Source organism: Corythoichthys intestinalis, chromosome 6 (genome assembly GCF_030265065.1).
Source record: "Corythoichthys intestinalis isolate RoL2023-P3 chromosome 6, ASM3026506v1, whole genome shotgun sequence".
Taxonomy (NCBI): Eukaryota; Metazoa; Chordata; class Actinopteri; order Syngnathiformes; family Syngnathidae; genus Corythoichthys; species Corythoichthys intestinalis.
In genome coordinates this window covers 29,770,182-29,784,048 of record NC_080400.1, presented here as the reverse complement: position 1 = coordinate 29,784,048, position 13,867 = coordinate 29,770,182, and the positions used below count along the sequence as shown (strand labels likewise).

Sequence of the window (13,867 nt, the reverse complement as noted above, 5' to 3'; positions counted from 1 at the left end):
AGTAAACGGCACATGCCTACATGTGACAAAGACCGGATACAAAACATGTCACTACCTTTCGACCTGCGATGGTGCTACATTATTTATGTGATAAAAACAAACATAAAACTTTATTTATTAACCCACATGCCCCACTGGTTGAAAAATAATGAATCTCGACGTGACTATTACTGTAATGCCATCGCGGCTTGAGATGAAATGACGTAGGTTTCCGTCACTATAGTAAATATACTATATTCGATAAATTCAGACATAAAAATAAATCAGGCCGCACATAAATGCCCGCATGTTATGGGTCAACATGACAGCTGTGGGAAAATGTGTGGAACAGTTTTAAGATCAGACGACTCAATTTTATTTTTAGATGATGAAGAGATATTTTTTAAGGGGTTGTAAAAAATGTAAGGTGTGGCCTAGGGCGTGAGAATGTCCTGAAATGCGTGAGACACAATGTGTGAGAGTTGAGAACCCAGGTACAGTGGTACCTCGACATACGATCGCTTCGACGTGCGATCTTTTCGACATCCGACGTAAAATTTGACTCGCCATTTGTTTCTACATACGACAAAATGCTCGAAATACAATGATTTATGAGAGTGCCCTAGTTTCTTTGTTATTCCGCAAGACGGACGCACGGCGGATTTTCTTGTGAGAGAAATCAACTTAGCTTCCAAGAAGATTAATGCATGTGGTGAAAAAACGAAAAAGGTGAATCTTTCCATTGAAATGAAGATGGAAATGATAGAGAAATATGAGCGTGGTGTGCATTTCCGTGAACTGGCTCGACAATACGTCCGTAGAATGTCTACCATCTCGACGGTCCTCCTCCGACCTCCGTTCACCAGTCTTTATAAGTTAAGGTGACAATTATTATTGTGGTAACATGGCCAAAGAAATCGCCAGCTTCGTCAGGTTTTTAATCATTTATTTCAGAACTTGGGCAACACAACACGCCTACTGTCCGCCGCAGTTGACGCCAACAACAAAACATTAAAAGAGCATGTAAAGTCTCTACCGCACCTCTCTCTCTTTCATGTCTTTCACGTACAGCACGCAAAACATGTCCGCCACATTAGAACCCATTTCGTTTTATTATCATATTATTATTCCGATTTTTATTTATAATGTATTTGTTTTGCTCTGTGTAATTGCCATTTGTAATTGTACCAACAGTATTTATTAAGGATTTAGTGTAGGTTTTCGGGCTGTGGAACGAATTAATGGAATTAGAACGTATTCTTATGGGAAAATCATGCTCGACATATGACCATTTTGACCTACAAACAAGGTCCTGGAACGAATTAACTTCGTATGTAGAGGTACCACTGTAATTCTATTCATGGCACATGCTAAATTTATCAAATGAAGAAAGTTGTTGGCAGGTTTGTTTTGGGGCATTTTTTTTCTTTTACTAACTGTCGCTGTTTGTGATGCATAGAGCAAGACATAATGAGATGGAAAAGATAATGACACTGCACTGAGGGATATATAACAATGTGCCAAAGTTACATTTCTCTTGGTAAACTAAAATTGTTGCCCAAATCATAGATGCTTGATAAGATGAAACCAACACCACTGATAGGAGAAATGAGATACAGTCGTGCTCAAGATAATTTTTTTTTTTTTTTTTAAAAGGGATAATGTAAGTGATAAAAAGTGCTGCTTATCGGGGTTAAAATGAACAAAACAAATACTTTTTTTTAACGGATCTCTTGTCTATGGTGAATAAAAAAATTCTGAGGAGCGGCTATGATATGTGATAAATGATGTTTGAGTAAAACAATTTCCAATAGATGGCAAGGCATTTTCCACAATAAAAGCCTTCTGGTCAGCTCTGTAACACTCAGGCAATTTCAACTTAATACATCCTGTCAAAATGTCAAACCTTCAAATTAAAAGCAGACAGAGGAGCAATACAATTTCACCACACTTTCCTAGGCCTTAATAATCAAGAAAGGATTTTTTTTTTTTTTTTACTTCAACTGATAAATAATTTTCAATGAAGCCAACGAAAGTATGGCAAAATGGTTGTTATGCATTTATTTTGAAAGCCCCTCACAGCCACTGTATTCAAAATGTTCAACTGTAGATTTTTATTTAAAACATTTTTTTTTAAATCTGCATCCATCGATAACCGGATTCAACTCCCTTGACATGGGAGATGGATGAGTTTAATAAAAAAAAATATATATATATCTTTTTTTAAAAAGTCATGCATTTAGAATACCTTGTGTTGCTCAGGACGAGTCCATGATGCCTGTAGAGGACAGAGAGAACAACAAACAACAACAAAAGAAGCAGAGTAATTCTTAGAAGACAATCCTCATGTGGGTAAAATAAAAAATTAAAATAATAAAATAAGGCTCTGGCTCAGCAAGTATGAAATGTGTTTTATTTTTTCCCCTTTACATCTTTAATACCTGAGCATGAAAGTTAGATTTGGTTCGTTCTACACATCCAGTGTGGTTATATGTTTGATATTAACTATTTTGCAACAGGAAAGGCCAGGATTTGAAATATTTTCAGTAATCCCTAGTGTCCTCTTTATAAGAACACTGCGTCTAAGCTCCATTAAGACTGACGTCTACTGGCGTAATGATTGGCCAAATGCTTTAGAGTAATAAAATGTCATTAATCAGGGGTCATTGTTTAAAAATAGCTTTGAAATGATCAATTCGCTTTCTATATACTGGCACTTTTTTTTCAGCACTAATTATCGCACTAAAACTAAGTAATGTTGCTTTTGCTTTTAAACAATGTACAGCTAAATATTTGCATTCAAAAGACTGAGTATAGTTTAACAGATAATTTGGACCCATTTTGTGCTTTTCATAGCCCAGTAAATCTTGGCAATTACTGGATGTTGGTTGCTTCTAGTAGCTACGGAATGTGTTCAGCACCTAAATGCTGTGCACATTTGTGAACTCTAAGAAAATGTAACAAAGTTTAGATCAAACATCAATCCAGCCTGAATTGTAATATTTCTATTAGGTTGACCATAGTATTATGATGCTGTGTAATAGCCTGCTACAAATATGTGCTAGCTTGCATTGTAAATTAAAGCAAAATTTGCTTTTGAAGTTGTATTTTTTGGTCATTTCAGAAATAAAATAATGTAGTTCCACAAATACAATCAAATAGAAAGACTTTAATTGTAGAAGCACACTTAAAATCGGGTTATTACAAAATGCATGTTCAGTTTGAATTACAATATACAGGAAGATACTTTCGACATAATGAGCATTGACACTCACATCATTTTAGGACGACCACCTGCTAGTCCAAAGAATTGCTTAATATCGAACAAGATGGATCATTTAGTGGAACCACATTTGTTACTATGGCAAGCACTTATAATTGATTTCAGATGAGCTTGCTTTTGCAAGGACGGGGGTTTAAATTGTACTTTTGTTTGAGGGTGATTTATTATATATTATTATTATTTATATAACATACTGTATATTCGCCAAATAAGTTAATTATAGTTACTACCTATTTTCCGTTTTTGCTGGAAAATAGGAAGTGCCTACTTGAGGAGGTGTTTATGCGGATAGGTGGATGACCTAGCAATTTGGGTAGTAAGTTGTTAGAGGGACAGCTACTATTTGTAGAAACATTGTAACTAAATTATCAAGTGACTTTGGAACAAAATGCAATGTGAGTGTCCATATTTTACAACCTGCACAGAAGAAAAGCTTTAGCTCTTACTGGGACTACATGCTATGTCCATTTAAAATGACAAAACACACAAGACAAGAAGCTTTACAGAAGGCATGCTCAGAGAAGGACCTATTAGAGCGTGATGATGAGGTGCAATGATTTGTGTAACAAGTAGAATGGCAAACAGCTCTTTCATCAGGTGAAACAGCGAGGAAACTTTTGAAATAAGTGAATGCAATCAGCAGGAATAAATTAACAGCAGAAAAATGCGATTGAAACCATCAATGAACTCCCAGCCCAAGTCCATGCTGCATTAAGTCGCAAAATATAAATGCAGTTCACCCATGTAGGATAACTGCACTCCTTAATTGAGTTATTCAGCCCAAAACTAACATCTGGACTGGCATGCAAAATATATCTAGAAGTTTAATTGAGTGTTTAACGGTGTGTGTCAGTGTGACTTCTCTTTCGACGAATACTGCAGACTACAATGAAAAATAAATACATGGCACTGTACAAAAGTCTGAAGACCACTCCTAGCTTTCTCGCTTCAACTACCCTTTTCCCAGCCATCACTCTAATGTATTAAATTAGTACATGAGAGGACAGATGGAGGTGTTTACAATGACATTCATTAAGGTTCCATTCCATTTAGCTTTATAAGAAGCAGTTTGCTGCCATTTCTCCACAAAAAAAAAAAAAAAGAAGTAAGTAAATTAACATTGTAACGTACACAAAAAAATTAAATATAGCATCACTGCACCAATTGTCCATTAAAATAATACATTTTGGGAAAAAAAATACTCTTATGATTTTTGCACCAAAATTTGAATGTTTTAAAGACCCCTATATGGTCCTCTTAGCTTTGATAATCACTTTAAATTAACACTTGTCAGACATTTGGAGACGACAGTATAAATGTATGAAAATGAATTTTAAAAAATCTACCATATGCTGACACACCATGTTTCTGCCAGGCAGTAACGATATGCTCGTTAATACATTGCTAAAACCCCAACTCTGAAGATGGCCTGAGAGTTTAGTGCAACAACAAGCCTCATGCAGCAGGTTGTAGTATGATTGTGCACTATGAGAGAGTGTTGTTGGCAGCTTGCACAGTCAATCCTGTAACATCACTGAAACCTTGCACGTCGGCACAAACAACAGTTAGCCACGTTGTCACAGCCGCGCTACAGAAGAGCTATGGCCCTAATCTACTTGGCGGCCTAATAGTGTGGAACATCAGCACCTTGCTCGCACACAAGGCTGCGGCCGGCTCTGCACTGCAGAGCTCTGTATTACTGTCATATGTGTGACACATGTTTGTTGAAGTCAAAATAAATAGTAATAGGTGTGTGTGTTGCAATAATGCAAACAACTCACCCAACAAACCCACGGAATAATCATAGAGACAGCTCCATCGGGACTCAGTATTACACCAACATTGAGAGGCATTTACTGCAGTTATCACAATGAGACGGCATCCTGAGAACAAACTGTTGTAAATGTGCAAAACCCTGACAGTGTTTCAAAGCCCTTGAGTGACAGAGCATCTTTACATTACTGAGCATTCAGGCCCGCTGAAACCTTTTGTTTCCAGTGAAGACAACAACTACACAATTAGAGCTAGCCTCTAAAGTCCTTTCTAAACTGCTGCAACAATAAAGGACTCAAGTCTTTTATTACACGTCAAATAATTCCTTTCTTTCCAAGTACTTTCAGTACTATTTAATTAGCTATCTGGATGTTGAACAGGCTTAACAGGGTTTTGTGTCTATCCATACTCTGCACTGCTCATCCTTGCAGGTGTGTTGAGGGCGGGGAACACCTTGAATTGGTCGCCCGCCAACCCCACAGCACATTTAGTCTAACAAACATTCACGTTCACGCAAATTCACTTTACTTTGACCAATTTTAGTATTCAAAAAGAATATGAAAAGCCGTCAATGATTGGCTACAAATTAATTGTCTTGATTGTTATCCATCTGCGTACTTTAAATTGTTATTAAGATAATCAAAACAAAGCATTAATAGCTGAGAAGAAACAACCAAACTATTACTTAGATTAGGCTCCTTTCCTGGACATAGTAGTTTTACTTCACAATTTTAATTTACGTAATCACTGCTTTCCTATTGTGCGATGTAGTAATCTCCCTCCTAATCCTCATTGGGAGCGAGAGCTTGGCTCATCTGTTATGATACAATGATGTTGCTGAATACTGTGGTAAGCCTAGTAAAAATGCATCTCGGGGTGCTAACTTTTACAGTGGAGGCCTGCCGTGAGAAGAGTCGAGTGAAGCCAGACAAAGACGTCTTTAAGCTAGAGAAACAATGAATCTGTCAGAGCGCAGCAGCTGTAACTCGAGTTGCTTTACTTTTTGTCCTGTAACAAAAGCTGTATTACAACCAGAGCCACTGTGTGTGTGTGTGTGTGGGGGGGATTTCCTGTTCAAAAACTGGGAATTCATGCTTTACTCACCACATTCAAATTAGTTAAGAACATTTGAATGAATGAATAAAGGCATGTTTCATGTCACTGTTGGTTAACCAGAAGTAAAATGTCCCTGGAGCACTGTATCTTATAACCAGTCTAAAAACCACACCCAAGAAACTCTGTTCCGGACAAGACATACGTTGAACTTGCTATGATATGATCTGAGAAATACCTATTACAATTGATATGCTTAGAATATGAACAGCCTCAGAACCAGACTGTGTATCAACATCATATATACAGTATATCGTATATCAAAAGAGTCTCTCTTTTTAATCCAACGTCACATTTCCATTGTAAAGTTTGCCTTCGCTTTGTTTAGTTTGTGGTGGTTTGAGGGTATTGGCTATTTCCTTTAAACTGTCTTAAATCTTAAAGCAGCAGAACCACCAAGTTTGCGCCAAAACAGTATTGTGCGAGACTGCGAAAATCATACAATTTTAAACACTTCAGTTGGAGCAAAACACACTACAAAGTAATGACGATAGAAGAGAACCAGTGTCGAATATTTAGGGACACCGTTACAGCAGACGAAAGTATACTATATTGAAGGAGGGCTTTATGCGACCTGTTTTGTGAAGAACTTTAAGAATAAAAAGTGCCACTGTGCTGTAAAGGTAAAGTGCTAAAATAATCTTGATATTGTGCAGAGGAAAATAACCAAGAAAAAGTTATGTTACAACATAACCATTAAAAGATTCTGTGTTTTTTTGTTTTTGTTTCTTTTTATTGTAATCTACCAATACAATGTTGTGGTAAAACTATGATAATAATGCACCATAACGTCAAATTCTCCTGTTAAATGAGGTAGTGTGATCCTATCTTCTTAAAATGTCAAAACACTTTTTATTGTCTAAATTATAATTGGAACCAACTGGTTGGCCCTTAAACTTGTCTGAGGTTCACCTCCTTATCCTCCTCTGTGAAACATTTCAAAGAGACTGAAGACTCATTCCCAAACAAGCAGCTAATTAGCTTCAGTGTTTAGCATCATGCATAGATGAACTGGCTTTTCAATGAAATCAACCAACATGTTCTAAATTCAGCCAAAATTTATGTTTTTTCAAAGGATGCAACCATCCTGGATGAAATACAGCTGTTGTGATGGATACAGATGGCGTGACAGATGGACATCAGATGAATAGAACAAGACAACAAAACAATTAGCAGCCATCTCTCCGTGCATCTCTTTTTCACCCCACTTTCGGCTCCCTTGCAGAATATTTACAACTTGAGGTTGAAATGTAGTAAATGCATTTTTTATCCAGTTCCTTGACGAGACAAGAGGGTCATTCATGAAGCTGCTAATGGTTTCTTAGAGGCTGTACCCAGATGAGCAAAACACACTGTCGCCATTGTGCATGAACAATCAGTACATCTGAACTGTTCATTGCCTGTTTTTAGGTTTGGTTGAATTCATTCCATCGACTGCCATATGCAGATATAATCTTTGCAGTGACAGTAAATGTTTGCAAACCCATAAAATGGCTTCAACAAAGATCTTGGCAGTGCGTTCGGTTTTGAACACAGTCACTCAATAAAATGGGAGGTGTGAAGAGTTTAAGTGAGACTGTGCCTCTGCACCGTGGGCAGAAAGAAAACAGGCATGTCGTGATGTGCGTCATATGGCGGCAGTGTTGTTTTTGCGTTTGGAGTACCGTGTGCCGCTTGCAATCTATTTTTGATGATCAAACACTCGCCTTGGTGAGCTTGACAGGTGGCTGTAAAAACACTGAACACTTGTTGTCCACGCATTGAAACCAGCTGGAAAAACTAAACCACCCCAAAAAAATCTTTATTGGCCACCACTGATGTTGCAACTTGAGTGGGCGAGCGTTTGACCCTCAGAAGACAGACAGAAAAGAGATTGACAGTTGTATATGCTCCATTTATGGTGACCATGACAACATTGTTAGATAGTCTAGACCAGGAATTCCAAAACTGTGGTGCACAAGATTCAGAAATATAAATAGGGGTTCTAACACAAATTAGTTACGAATCAGTCTATCGTGATTTTTTTGTCAAAAATCAAAAATGGTGATTTTAATGTTATTAACTTATTGGCTGCCTTTGACGGCACTAGACATCCAATTCATTTTAAGCAAAAGATCGCTGTCAGATCTTCCCGCCAAAATGGCACTGAATAGTGAGCATTCACAGCCAGTTATCTCAGTTTAAATTGGACCTGTCATTGTTAACGGCAGGCAATGATTTAAAAAAGGTTATAGGAACTTCATTTCACCCCTTGAAAGGTGGAAAAGCGCTATATAAGTATAACACCATTTACCATTACTAGAAGTAGATGATTGAATCTTTCTAAATATTTTGTTAATAATTATTGTATTTTACACTACAAACGTTGAATAATAAACAGTTCCTCAAAACATTGACATTGAGAGAGGCACTCCGCAGCTACAGCAGAAAAAAAAATAATCTACTTTTGTACGCCTCAATTGCATTTGCAATTTTTTGTATTACTTTCTTACATGCTTTGCATGATTTACCATAATGAATTTGTCCAGGTTTCCTCTTAATATGTTTTTAGCGGGTGTGCAGGTGCCCTTACTTTGTCTGGATATGGTACAGGGAGCATGAATTAAAAAGTTGTAAAAAGCATGCCAATGTTTTTAATTAAACAAAGGATTCTTGAACAACAATACTTTCAATAATAATCTCAGGTAGTCATTTTTATTCTCTTTACAAAACCAAATCAAACATGATAAATGGTCTACTGCAATATGGCAACCATTTAGAAAGAGAGTGACAAAGTTTTGGAAAGGCTGGTCTAGACAACTACCGTATGGAGATGTACAGTGATCCCTCGCTATTTTGCGGCTCATTTTTCGGGCCCTCAGCGCATCGCGGATTAAAAAGAAATATATATATACGTATTATATATAAAAGAGTTCTAAAAACATTTGTGTACACTTTATTTACATCTACGTATGTATGTACACTCACACAGACACGTATCATATGAGAGAGAGAATCAATCAATGTACAGTACATATTATGTATGTTATTTATATTATTAATATCTAATTTACATTTCTCCAACTATTTTTTATTAATCTAATGGACCACTCCTTCTTCTTTTCCACCACTTTGCTGTTTTCACTTTTGTTCAGTTCTGGTCCCCATTAACAGCGATAAGTGAGGGATCACTGTACATGAATGAGTCAACCTTATGCTACGATGCAAAGATTGGTAGTGATCAAGAGACAAGAGAAAATGGAGTTTTACTTTTTTTTTTTTTTTTTTGTTACGTGACGACAAACCACCCAAATGTCATGCTTCTACGGCAAGATCAACGACTATTGGATGAACTACACTTGGTGCGCATGCAGCAGTCGAGTCACTGATTTAGTTTTCTATGTGGAAATTGGAAATTGGATTTTAGCTGAAATCTGGAGGCGCATTTTGCCACAGTACTTGTGTGCCACGCCGATTTCATACCTGATAGATCCTGTTTAGGTGTGCCTGTTGAGAGAGAATGTAGCGCATGTAATGGAGCAGCTCCACAATTCCGCCACCAAGTACACCATTCTCTCAACATTTTCCCCCTCATTACTTCGCAGCCGTAGCGAGACCCATGAGGAAGAAGGCCGCATGAGCTTGTGCTTGAGCTGTGAGGATAATAGCCAGGCATGTGTTCATTGTTTTTGATGATTTGACCATTAAATATTATGGGAGAATATTGGTCAAGGATGTAATGGACAGTAACGCTTCATGAATCTGGTACAAAAACAAAATTTAAAGTATGTGTGCAGTGTAAAGTGGAAGTGAAAAAATAGAGAGGATACAGTTAAGCGTAAAATGCAGAACCCTTTCAATCACCAGCATGAGCAGAGCAATGTGTGATTGAAAACGCTAAATAAACACTTGATCATCCAAGCGCTCATTGTAGCAAACACAGTAAGAAGCAGACATCGAGTTTAATCACGGGGCTCTGAATTCAATTAGATTGTGAATGGGAGGATTTTTTTTTCCTTTTGACATTTAGGAACATTTTTTTGACATTTGGGAACATTTAAGTGGAATCTAATTTCCACGTCGAAAGTTGCATGCAGTATTGTGGAGGTAATTGCGTGAGATCCAGCTCGAACGAGTCGCTTAATTTGACAGATTGAATGTGCGATGCACAAACATCACGGAGTGCTTTGCCTGCACATACTTTTAGAAAATTATTTGACGACTTGAAATCCAGAATAAAGGTACCTCATCTCTGTCCTTATGAGACTGGCTTTATGCGGTTTCTCAATAATCAGACAGGTTGTCCCAATCCGATGTTGATTAATTAAGAATGATCACATGTTGAGTTGTTTGCTGATTTATCAATAATGAAATTCAATGTTTAACAGGTCATACATTGTTATCCAGTGTAGTTAAAATATTGTTTTAATGAAAATGAGTCATTGATTACCACCAGAAAAGGTTAGGTGTAGACATTTAGTGTTTGTGTACAGATTTCGTTCACATTCAATTCAATAACCTTATTCAACTCATTAAGAAGGAAGAACATTCAATTATTTTATGCACAATTAGTCAGAAATTTTAGAACACCCCACTTTAAAAAAAAACAAAAATCATAAAGATCAATGTTTCATTGTATTCTGCAATGAAAGCACAGAGCAAATAATTCTCTTAATTAATTCAAATCCTATTGTTTTAACCACTAGTATTTCACTTACCTTCGTACAATTAGTCATTGGACTTGAACAACATAACTTTAATTTTTCCCAAAGTATATAATGCAAGGCCATGATAGCACCGTATTGTAAATGTGCATTAACTAATACTAAAGGCACAGTAGATGTACATCAAAAACCTAAATGATGACGCATAAACTAGCTGATAGCTTTTTACAGGCCCTATTTTGGTACTAACCTTCAGTTTCTAATCAACAACCGTACTTTCGCAGTTTACACAGTTTACTACTACGTATATCATTGTCATTCAATAAAGGGAGCAAATCAGACCTCCAAATATAATTGGCTATCATGATTAAATTCATTACAAGTTTTATTTCTGCTTTACCTGCTCGCCGTCTGTAAAAACACGGTTCCCGTAGCTCCAGCTGATGGTGGGTGTCGGATCCCCAGAAGCCTCACAAGTTAGCATGACCTGCTCCTCCATCTCGGACGTGCTTTGGTTTACAATATAGGTGATCTTAGGTTTGACTGTAAAGGACAAAAGTTGTAGCAAGTAGTGAGTGCTGGATTTGGGATTAGTTCATAGGAAGGATGAGTGCTTTGACGTGAGGGGGAGGCGTAGAGGCTAAACCATAATAAGCTGTCTACTCCCAGCAGTAGCAAAAGTACGATAACCACGCAAAGGACCTAAACTTTAATTCATGTGATAATTAAGCCTGTGCTAGAAGGCTTGATCTTCATTTATTTAAGTTCACATTGCACAAAACCATTGCTGAGGTGTTTTGAAGGAGATGTCAGCACAGCAAAGAAAATTAACGCACTCTATCTGAAGCATGAAGTTGTTTTCCTCGCATTCTGCGGAGGATAAACACATTGAAGCATTCCTACACAGTAACAATTGAGGATTGTACAATACACAGTAGAGGGGACACATTTGCCACCCTGTATTAAAACTGTAAATAGCCAGTGGAAATTATTTAATGAACAAACGAGCAAATGTCTTGTTTCTTGTGTCATTACATAAACTGCATTGATTTTTTCAAATCTAATGACTAGAATATTAATGTGCTATCTGAGTGAGTAAAGGCAAAAGTAACACTGGTGCTTGTGTGGGAGCATAGAAAAACATGGTGCTGCGATGCTTTGAAGATGACAATTGTGTTTGAATTTGAGGATATTTATAGATTGCAGAGGAGAGCAGGCTAAACAATTTGGCTCAACAATTTGGCTGAGCACTTCTTCATTGCACAATTAGTTATAATTTTTGACACGACTATGGCTAAAAGAAAACACATACTAGGCCTACTACTCCAAAAAATTCATGCCCACACACTTGGAAGCCTTTTAGAGTCTATCCTCACTTATAGTCAGTATTTCCCACTCACCAAATACTCTCAAACTAAGCTCCTGCTCTGCTTCCCCGGCCTTGTTTTTAGCGATGCAGGTGTATTCGCCCTCATCGAGCTTGCTCACATCCATGATGGACATCTCTGAGCCATCCTCGTTAAAGCTGTACTTCTCCCCCGCCTCCAGATGCATTTGGTTTCTAGAGGATGAAAAGAACATACACAAGCAATGCCTAACAATCCAGCCTTCACATACTATACATACAGTACATACTTATTGGAATGGAAAGTGAAACATGGTCAATTCATATTATTTTGGCTAAGCTGGAGGTGTCAAACTGGCAGCCTGGGGGTCAGATCTGGCCTGCCAAATCATTTTGTGTGGGCCACTAGGGTAAATCAACTTATAGTTGCTCGCTAAAATAAAATGGATACAAAAAAGAGAATATGTAATTTTTTGTTTTCCTAATCTTAACAAAGTGATTTTTTTTTTAACAAAAAACCCCCCCAAAGATTTTTTTTTTTTTTTTTTTTCATAAATCACATAATATAAGGGTGTTCATAAAACATGAACTATTAAATGAATGAAGTGAATCAATATGTAAATGTATTTTTTTTTTCCTTTTTCAATTGAAAAAACTAAAATAATGAATAATAAGAGAAAATTTACACACACACACACACAAAATCTACATTAAAAAAAAAATATATATATATATATAAATGACAAAAAAATAAACTAAATTGCAACTAAGAGTGGCAAAAAGAGTATTTGGGATCATTTTTAAGTCAACAACATCTCTAAGTGATTTCACTATCCAAATAGTCATACATCCAAAGCTGTTGTGGTAGTAGCCCTAGTTGCACTGCCATTGACAGTGCTTCACGTTCAATCAATTTGAACCGGGAAGGAAACAAGTTGATACTCAGTGGATAATTAACTACAGGTAAAAATCATTGCTTTTAAAGACTTTTTGTATCAGGGGAACTATAAGTAAAGCAAGGCTTACTGGGGCGGGGGATTCTGAGATTTTTGTCCGTAGTGTCCTTCCATCCTATTTATATCTGGTCTCCTTTTATTGTCTGATCTACCTAATTCTGTTAACTAAAGCAAATTTTACTTTCAGAGTTTTAAACAGGGTTTCTACGGGTGTAAGCAAATGTCATTTAATGCTTTTTAATGCCATTTTATACAAATTTAATGCCCATGCCCTACTGCAGTTTCACACACAAAAATTGTAAGTTTTCCGATAATGAAAACCCAATGATAATGAATCCCAATATTGTCCAAATCCAAAAATCCGATACAGATATCGAAGCAATACCGATATATGCGGTCGTGGACTTAACATTTTAGGGTTAAATTTATTGTGAAGCCCCACTGGATACTTTAATAATGATAAATTAAACAACTTCAAAATTTTCTAATCAACATTGTATGAAAAACAAGAGAAGAGCTTCAACTGAAGTAATGGACAAAGTGCCTATATTGAGCAAGTGCCAATAAGGCACTGCCTTGTCACATATGGCCCACACAGTGCTTCTGGCTCAAAATAACAACAAAGGCACACAGCTTCAGTAAATTGAATGGGATACTGTATGTAATGAGTTTAAATTTCATTATTTTTTTAAATCATTTATTGTTCATTAATTTTTGCATCATGAATTCAAATGGTTTGCTCGCATTACAAATCCTAAGCATCTTAGTTTGGAGA

At 36.8% G+C, this 13,867-nt stretch overlaps 1 protein-coding gene across 7 annotated transcripts in view; it reads right to left on the bottom strand.

The window, feature by feature from the left end:
- The window catches only part of ncam1b (neural cell adhesion molecule 1b), a 109,112-nt gene that overhangs the window by 37,687 nt on the left and 57,558 nt on the right, over window positions 1-13,867 (bottom strand). For 3 of the 7 annotated variants that reach the window (XM_057839192.1, XM_057839188.1, XM_057839193.1), the window contains exons 7-10: window positions 12,192-12,352; window positions 11,192-11,334; window positions 9,611-9,634; window positions 2,228-2,257 (exon numbers count right to left, since the gene is read on the bottom strand). In XM_057839192.1, coding sequence (XP_057695175.1) covers window positions 2,228-2,257; window positions 9,611-9,634; window positions 11,192-11,334; window positions 12,192-12,352 — 358 coding nt within the window. The remainder of the gene's footprint in view (window positions 1-2,227; window positions 2,258-9,610; window positions 9,635-11,191; window positions 11,335-12,191; window positions 12,353-13,867) is intronic. The other 4 variants (XM_057839190.1, XM_057839194.1, XM_057839191.1 and 1 more) reach the window with 2 other exon arrangements.